Source organism: Octopus bimaculoides, chromosome 6 (genome assembly GCF_001194135.2).
Source record: "Octopus bimaculoides isolate UCB-OBI-ISO-001 chromosome 6, ASM119413v2, whole genome shotgun sequence".
NCBI lineage: Eukaryota > Metazoa > Mollusca > Cephalopoda > Octopoda > Octopodidae > Octopus > Octopus bimaculoides.
This window is the reverse complement of record NC_068986.1, coordinates 3,279,823-3,288,457: the sequence shown is the minus strand read 5'-3', so window position 1 is coordinate 3,288,457 and position 8,635 is coordinate 3,279,823. Positions and strand designations below refer to the sequence as shown.

The 8,635-nt window shown below is 35.5% G+C and overlaps 1 protein-coding gene across 2 annotated transcripts in view; it reads left to right on the top strand.

The window, feature by feature from the left end:
- Positions 1 to 7,905, top strand: part of LOC106881948 (failed axon connections homolog) — a 13,697-nt gene extending 5,792 nt beyond the window's left edge. Inside the window, exons 3-8 of one of the 2 annotated variants that reach the window (XR_008264338.1) lie at positions 1,632 to 1,758; positions 3,568 to 3,764; positions 4,648 to 4,847; positions 5,654 to 5,770; positions 6,409 to 6,733; positions 6,876 to 6,964. Coding sequence is in view for 1 of the 2 variants with exons in the window: in XM_014932482.2 (XP_014787968.1) it covers positions 1,632 to 1,758; positions 3,568 to 3,764; positions 4,648 to 4,847; positions 5,654 to 5,770; positions 6,876 to 6,994 (760 nt within the window). In the remaining variant the exon portion in view is untranslated. Of the gene's footprint in view, positions 1 to 1,631; positions 1,759 to 3,567; positions 3,765 to 4,647; positions 4,848 to 5,653; positions 5,771 to 6,408; positions 6,734 to 6,875 lie in introns of both variants that reach the window. The other variant, XM_014932482.2, reaches the window with a different exon arrangement.
- The last annotated feature ends 730 nt before the right edge of the window (positions 7,906 to 8,635 follow it).

The following is an 8,635-nucleotide window of genomic DNA, read 5'->3' as shown; positions in this document are numbered from 1 at the left end:
TATATATATATATATATATATATGTCTCGAGTTGTAGCTGTAATTCAAAGGAGCCAGCCTTGTCATATTATGTGAGGCTGAACCTCCCTGAGAATTACGTTAATGTTATGCAACGAATAACATCAGAAGCTCTGCATTTCTTTACAATGTCATACACTGATCTAGGCAAAGTTTTGTTTTCCAGAGAGAGAGAGACTTTTTCAGTAGTTGTTGTATGTCTGAAATTCGGCGGCGTATTCTTCGAACGAGAAGTGTTGGGGAACATTTTCACAAAGCCAGTAGAGGATATTCCGTCGAAATACCTTTCAAAGACCTTATCTCTTCTCGTTTTTTTAATGACAATTCTTCAACTTCTCGATCCGCTTCAAGCAAACTCCGGCTATAAGCTACGTGCCACTGGTTCCCATACTCCAAATACATCCCCAGTCACCTTAATACCGAGCAAAGCGAAAGCTTTGCTAGATTGTTTCAGCGACTCTTTGACACTAGCCTTTGTTGTTGCTCTTAGTGATGTATCATTCAGAATCTTTGTATTGTTGCTTTTCGCCCGTTTTAATGTTGTTGCTCTAGTGTACCAACGAGTTGGAGACTCGGTTTGCAACATGACGATCTTCTCACCACAAAGGTTTATCCATTGCACTTGTCTTATTGGTAACTCTTTCAGAAGAAAGGTGCAATTGTGAACAAAGTTCAGTGCATCAGCTACAATAGCAGCTAGAGCTAGAGCCAAATTCTTGGGGGTCAAGGGCCAGAGAGTGGTTTCTGCAGTGTACAAAATATGTGTCAGGAAACACATCTTTCAATCTCTTTTGTACACCTGAAACGTTTCCACTCAAGATACTTTCGCCATCAAATGAAAAACAGCATAATTTTTGTGATGAGACGGGCTCTGTTAGGACGATTCCCGTTCATAGACTAATTCTGTTTATGAATATATTAGTAGCTTCAGTTTTAATCGATATCACCGTGAACCATGTTGTTGCCAGTTTTTTAATGGAACCTTAGCAAGGTGTAGTGAAATTGGTATTTTACAAGCAGAATCATTATAGTTTCCAAGAGAAATACCTGATAATTAGTTACGTTTTTTTTTTTACGTGCTGAGTTATAATCTTATTCGGATCACTTTTGCCGTCCAGGGTTGATAAAATAAGGTACCAATGAAATATTGGGGTCGATTTAATCAACTTTACCTATCCTCCTTGTTCGTTTGTTAATCTTTTACCTATCAAATTAAGGCAGTCAGCTGGCAGAATCATTAGCACACCGGACGAAATGCTTAACGGCATTTCAGCCGTCTTTACGTTCTGAGTTCAAATTCCGCCGAGCTCAACTTTGCTTTTCCTCCTTTCGCGGTCGATAAATTAAGTACCACTCGAGCACTGGGGTCGATGTAAACGACTTATCCCTTCCTCCGAAATTGCTGGCATTGTGCTAAAATTTGAAAACAATATTTTACTTATAAATAATGGTGATGCACGAATATTTGTTTTATAACGGACAGTCACGAGTATTTATTTTTCTCTCTCAATGTTCAAAGTTCAAACTCCGTGGAGGTCACCGTTACTTTTTATGCCTCCAGAGTCATCTGATATTTTAACGACATTTCTGTTTTTGTTTTCAATTATTTAAAGGAAGACAGTTTATCCAGAAAACATGATCATACTTCATTTGATACCAAGAATACGAGAAGCTCCGAACATCTCTCCTTTTGCCATAAAGCTAGAGACTTTTCTCCGTATGGCCAAGTTGCCGTATCAGGTAAGACCTCGTTATACCTGTTTTCGCTACATTATTCATCAAAATCGTTTTATGCTGGCGTTCTCTATGCTAGTGAAAAGCGCAATAGACTTCTATTTTCTTGAGTCTGTAAAGCCTGACATGTTTAGATTTAACAATAGTAAATGGTATGTTTCTTCAGAAATAAAGTAAGTGGTTGAGATCTAGATTAAATGGAAAAAAATAATTGATAACATTTGATTAACATTTACTAAGATGGCTTGAAAGAAGTTTCACTAAATTTGCAGTTATCTTAAAATTAATTAGTCAAAGTAGGCGGGAAGCAACCATGCTCTTTATATGCTCTCCCAAATTAATAAAATTGATAGGTTAAAGTTCAGTCTGAATTCTCAAAGCCAGCGTCTGTGATAATAAAAGTAATGTAGATAGATAGATAAACAGGTTACACCAGAGTGGTGAAGTTCTAGTGAGGGATGACTGTAGGACAGTACATGATAGCGCGTCTGAGGAGGTGAAGTACAATATAAATGAGGATGGGTTGTTAATGTTATTGATGTTGAAGTTGTTCAGGCCCAGATCAGTCGCGATTGAGCAGACTTATGATCAAAGGTTTCCCCAGTAGAGACCATCGTAGCCATTTCCCATGTGCAGGAAATCTAGTTCTGCATTCTACAACATATGTATCCTTATTCTAAAACAGGAAGAGTGTGGTTTGAAGGAGATTTGACGAGTATTTCTAATAGATCGACCGACCAACCACTTAGTGAATGATGTGTTGGTTCATTGAAGAATGTGGCTGTATGAAGTAGCAGAAAAAGACATAAAGTAAAGAAGCGGCACGACTGTATGTTGGTGGATAAGACTGACTTAGCAAAATGACTGTAGGCGTAGTTACCTCCCCTGACGGCTGTTGCCTAATTAGTTAAACAATAGAGGGCATAAGCAACATTAAGGTTCAGACACTCATCTCTCCCTCTTTTCTCGCCAAGACGTCAGACAGTAAAGACGTGATCTAGTCAGTCTCTCTCTCACGCAACACGCCAACTAGCAAATAGGAGGTAACGCACAAGAGAAAACCATGGCTTCCACGCATCACACCATTTCCATTTATCATTCAGCTTATATATATATGTGTGTGTGTGTGGTCACATTAAAGGTATTTAAAGTTACCACCTTGTTCCATGTATTTCTTTATACCGGGTTTCCTGTAAAATGATATTACAGCCTTCTGAATGGAGTCACATTAGATGGAATGCAACCTATCCATCTATAATGGTGACACGATGCAGCACACACCTTAATTCCTTCTAAAATGGTGAACCCCGGACGAATTCTGACCAGTGAATACGGATTCCTCTTTCTCCTTCGTGACGTCATCTACGCAAACAGACTGCCACTCATCGCATAGGAATATACCACTGATGCCTCTCGCCGCCATATTGTTTTCTTCAGCAGAAAATTTGTGGCGCCATTTCAATCGGGAGACTGCAAATCATTTTCCCTCGGGTTGTAACTGAATTTACAACTTGGTCCTTTGCAGACACAGCGTCCTTGGGGAATATTCACACTTGTAAAAAAAGGAAAGAAAAAAATTATCCGGAATTTTTCTCCAGAATTCACATGGACAACAAATTTTTCCTATGCGCCAGGTATGAGTTGCTTTCTCTCAACCACCCGGATTATCCACGTGTTGGCCATGTTTTGTTCCTTATCCGTTAGCAAGGGCTTCTATTTTCATCCCCTGCTACTGAAAAAAATCCTAGTTCGCTATATTGAACGTCCAATTATATGCAAAATTTAATATCATATATATATTTCATTTACTTCTAGGTTGAATATACCCATAAAATGTCACCGAAACACAAGTCACCTTGGATTACATACAATGGAGAAGTTGTCAGTGACTCCCAGTTCATTATTGAGTATTTAAATAAGAAATTCGATGTTGATTGTAACAGTCATCTCACAGATGAACAACAAAGTATTGCTAGAGCTATGCAGAAAATGGTAGAAGAGAATTTATTTTGGTAAATCAATTGTTTTGTTTTTTTTTTTGTTTTTTCAGTTTCTTTTCATTTTCAAAATTTTATGATATCTGGTTAGCAATATTTTAAAACTTCTTTTTATTTTCTGGTTAGTGGATTAGGGGTCATGATCTGCTTGAACATCTTTAAAGTTACCATTCTGCAGTGAAAGCCATTAACAATTGTGAGAACTCCATAGAGTTTATGCTCTGGACAGGTAGGATTAGACAAAATCATTTCCTTCTGTTTATGATCCATGCATAATGGACATTTCTTTGCTGAACAGGGACTAAGTATTTTTTGAAAATTTTATTGCCAACTCGAACCCCAAAATAGTGGGGTTATAGAAGAGAGAGTTCCATGTCTCTATGATATAATTTCAGATGCAACCAAGATTGAGTTCACCTTGAATCTCTATAAAATAGAAGAATAAATAACAATTATTTAGTGGGGATAAATCTAATTAATTATATCCAATTCTATTGTGCTTTATTTCAGTTAATCCAGAAGATGCATGATTCAAGTCCCTCGGGTAGTTTTCTATCCTCATTTTTTCCCCCAATGAAGAGTTTTTAATCTGATGTATTATAAGCTATCATTTCTGCCTGAATTTGCTTTGAGACACACCATTAATAAAGACATGTGTACATATTTCTTGATGTTTCTACACTTGCATTTTACACACACACACTTGTATACATAAATACATGCATAAATACATGTATACATATCTATGAGGGTAAGTGTTTGTGTTTACATGTATGCTTAAATATACAGTTTGTATCTACTCCTCTTTAATGTTTTGTTAGTAAACTTTTTTGCTATTGAAACATAAATTAATTTTGTTTAATTCAGCTTATTGTTTTCTCTTCATTGTATTCTTCAGGGCTTTGGCTCTCAGTCGATTTGTTTACAGTTATTCTGATCCATCTCTTCGACAACTGATTCCTGTTCCAAAAATTATCATTTGGAGAATAAAGAGAATACTTCTCAGTCAAACATATAGCCAGGGTATTGGTCGACATTCTCGTTCTGAAGTGGAACATATTGCAATGGGAGATTTAAAGGCACTCTGTGATTTTATTGGTAAGTTATTCTATAAAGGTAATTCTATCATAGTCTGAGCACAATGTTTCAGCTGATATACCTTCCAGCCTTCATCAGGTGTCTTGGGGAAATTTCAAACCTGGGTTCTCATTTCTAAAGTATTTTTTGATGTTGTTGTTATTATTATTATTATTACCTCCACCTTCACTAAAGCGGAGATAATAATAATAATAATAATAATAATAATAATAATAATAATAATAATAATAATAATAATAATAATAAGATGAACTAAGGTGGAAAGTGAGACAGGTACTAAAAAAAGTGAAACTTCCCAAACCAAACATCACTGAGGAAGAAACGTTCGCTATCAAAAGACTACAGAGTGACAATTCCATCCTAATACTTCCAGCGGACAAGGGAAATGCTACAGTGGTGATGAACAAGTCTGACTACTCGGAAAAACTGGCAAGTCTTATAAGTGATGGTAGCTACAGCAAAGTAAAGAAAGACCCTACTTTGAAAACAGAGAGGAAGTTGTCACAGATCTTGATCAAGAACAAGGATCACTTTACACCAATGAAGCACAGACAGCTGACTCAACACCACAGTAAACTACCACACGTGTACGGTCTTCCTAAGATTCACAAGAATGGTATTCCATTAAGACCAATAGTGAGCTGCAGAGGTTCAGCATGTCATCCACTGAGTGATTATTTTACATCTAACTTAACATTTCCAATTAAGTTTAATTAATTGTATTTCCATCTGCAATAAGTTTAAAGTGTTAACATTGTTAATTAATTCTTATACAATAATCTAAATCTTTACTAATCTTTGATCAGGTGAAAAGAAGTTTCTCATGGGAGATAAACCTTGTGAGACTGATTGTGCTATATTTGGGATAATTGCAGTGACAAAACAGATGCCGAAAAGTAGCTTTTGCACTAAGATCATTGAAGGTTAGTATCACAAATATTCTAGTTAATACTCAAGGAAAGTTTATTACTGTGTGAGGTAAGAAAAATTTGGTCTTTTCAGAGTTTTGAATTTTTTTTTTGCTAAGGTATCAAATTCAATAAAATTTGGTTCTCTGATTGACTGAAACATAAATTATTTATTCAGAGAAGATTACATTAGCACTGTAAGTAAATATTAGTAGAACAAGTTTAAAATTTCTTTTGTTTATAAGATGTGTTATGAAAACTAGGTACAGCCATCATCTGCAACTGAGTATGATTTGATAGCATGTATCTTGCTTCCATTAACTGTTTTAGCTGTCTGTGCAGAAACAAACAGACAAGAGTTGCTCTTTTGACCCCAAAGGGTCAGTAATGGGAAATGAAGTGCTACACTCAAAAAACACAACTCTCCGTTTGGGCCAGGAATCAAACCAACAACTTACAACTGAGCTCAATACTCTAACCTTTGCATTTGGGTTTAATAAAGGATTAGCTGTTGTTTAAGACTGAATTATATTTTAGTTCTAAAGTAGAAACCTAACTGTTGTGGTACAACTTTACCTATGGTAAGTTACTTGCAGACCCATTAGAAGATTCTAAATTGATAGTCTTATTATTTTGTCTTTTGCTTGTTTCAGTCTGGACTACAGTCATACTAGGACACTGTCCTGAAGGGTTTAATTGAACAAAACAAGCCAACAATGGTTGCCAAGCAGCGTTGGACGGGGACACACACACACACACACACACACACACACACACACACACACACACACACACACACACACACACACACACACACACACACACACACACACACACACACACACACACACACAATGGGCTTCTTTTATCTTCCATCTACCAAAATCACTCACAAGACATTAATCAGCCTGAGGCTATAATAGAAGACACATTCCCAAGGTTTCGCACAGTGGGACTGAACCCAAGACAACACAGATGGTAAGCAATTGTATAAACTTTGCAGCCAAACCCTTTGATTATTTTAGGAAGTTTCTATTCTTAACCTTTCTCTGTTATTTACATAAGATGTTTTCATTATAAGATTATATATTTAATGATATTTTTTATTTTATTTTATTAGATGGAATATTCCCTAACCTAACAGCTTACTTTGAAAGAATGAAAGACTTGTATTGGCCTGACTGGGTTGCTCCAGACTTGAAATTTCCAACATTTGGTCTTCAGCCTCTGAAAGACTAAATAATTGATCTTTTTTTTTCATTGATGCAATATTGATTTTACTGTTTTCTTTTTTCTTTTCCTTTTTTCATTAGTTTTAATACTTTAGACTTATTTAAATGTATTATTGATTAATTATAACAGAAAAAATATTTGGTTTCAAATATTGGTAGAACTATGTTAAGTAGCTACTCTTCATTATTACATATAAAAATGGATAAAGTTCATTCCCAAGTCGTATAGACTCCCAGGGCTGGTTTCCTGGATTCTCTGGTGTATATGTTCCCCTCTGGATAGGACACTGGTCTATCAAAAGAATACTCATTTTTACCAGCTGAGGGGAGTGGAGCATTGTGAAATGAAATGTTTTGCCTGAGAACACAACGCATCGCCCAGTCTAAGAATTGAAACCACAATCTTACAATCATGAATTCAACACCCTAACCACAAAGCCACATGCGTCCACATTGTTATATATCCAAGTAACTCAAATCTCTGTTATATTCATTTGTCTGAAGTCATCTCTTGTAACAATGGATAAGCTAAATCACATTGTATTTTCAATATGGCATTTATCTTTTATATGAAAGCTCATAGCTTAATGAGATGTTCATCAGTGGAAATTTTATTTTTACAATACTCACAAAGCGATTATTTCTTTTCTTCATTTGATATTCAAAACACAAATAATATACAAGTGCCATAGTATAACAATGAGGTTTCTATAAACTGAATCTGCAATATATATTCCATCTACAGTTGAAGAGCTTCCCTGCCTTTGATAATCCTCATAAAACCTTGAAGATTTTTGATACTGAACTAGCTGCCTGTCAAAGGTTGTGGCATGCTTTATTCAAAAATATATTTGAAACATTCTAATTAATAGACATAAAATTTAATGAATCAGTTTTGATTAAAACATAATTTACACATATCTGATGCTTATTTTTTGTTGTTTTTTTCTTTTAAGAATTTAAAAATTTACTATATTTCTCAGTTAAAAAATACAAATACCACTTTTAGGATAGTTGTGTCAGTTTAAAAAAAAGAATAGAAAGATAACTGTAGGTGAAACTCTCTCCCTCTCTCTCCCTCTCTCTCACTGAGAGAGAGAGAGAGAGAGAGAGAGCAGTTAAAACGTGTTTATAGTCTTGAATGTGATAAAGTGTGGAATTAGATTATTATCCTGCTTCCAGCTTCAGTGTTGCTGCCGGGATTTGTAAAATAGAGCATATTTCCCCCCTTTATTTTGTGATTTAGGGGGGATTTTTGAAAAACAAGGGGAATTCGCGGCAGTGTTCTGTGAACAAATTAAACACACTACCCAGCAGTGCCTGAAACATGAACCAATCAAGTTTATGTATAAATATTCTTTTTATATGTTTGTTTCCTTTTACACAATATTAAAACAACAGCTAAAAATTTTCTGAAGCAGCATCCCTACTAACCACCCTAACCCTAACCCTACTAGTTTTATCTACAAGCCACCACCGATCCTGCTATTTGTGCCTTCAGCGATTAGAAAGAAAGAAAGAAAGAGAGAGAGAGAAAGAAACAAAGAGAGAGAGAGATCAATGAAATTTATCATTCAGTTTATTTATTTATTATGTATATATGTATGAATGGCTTCATTGACACACACTCACATACACGCATGCACGC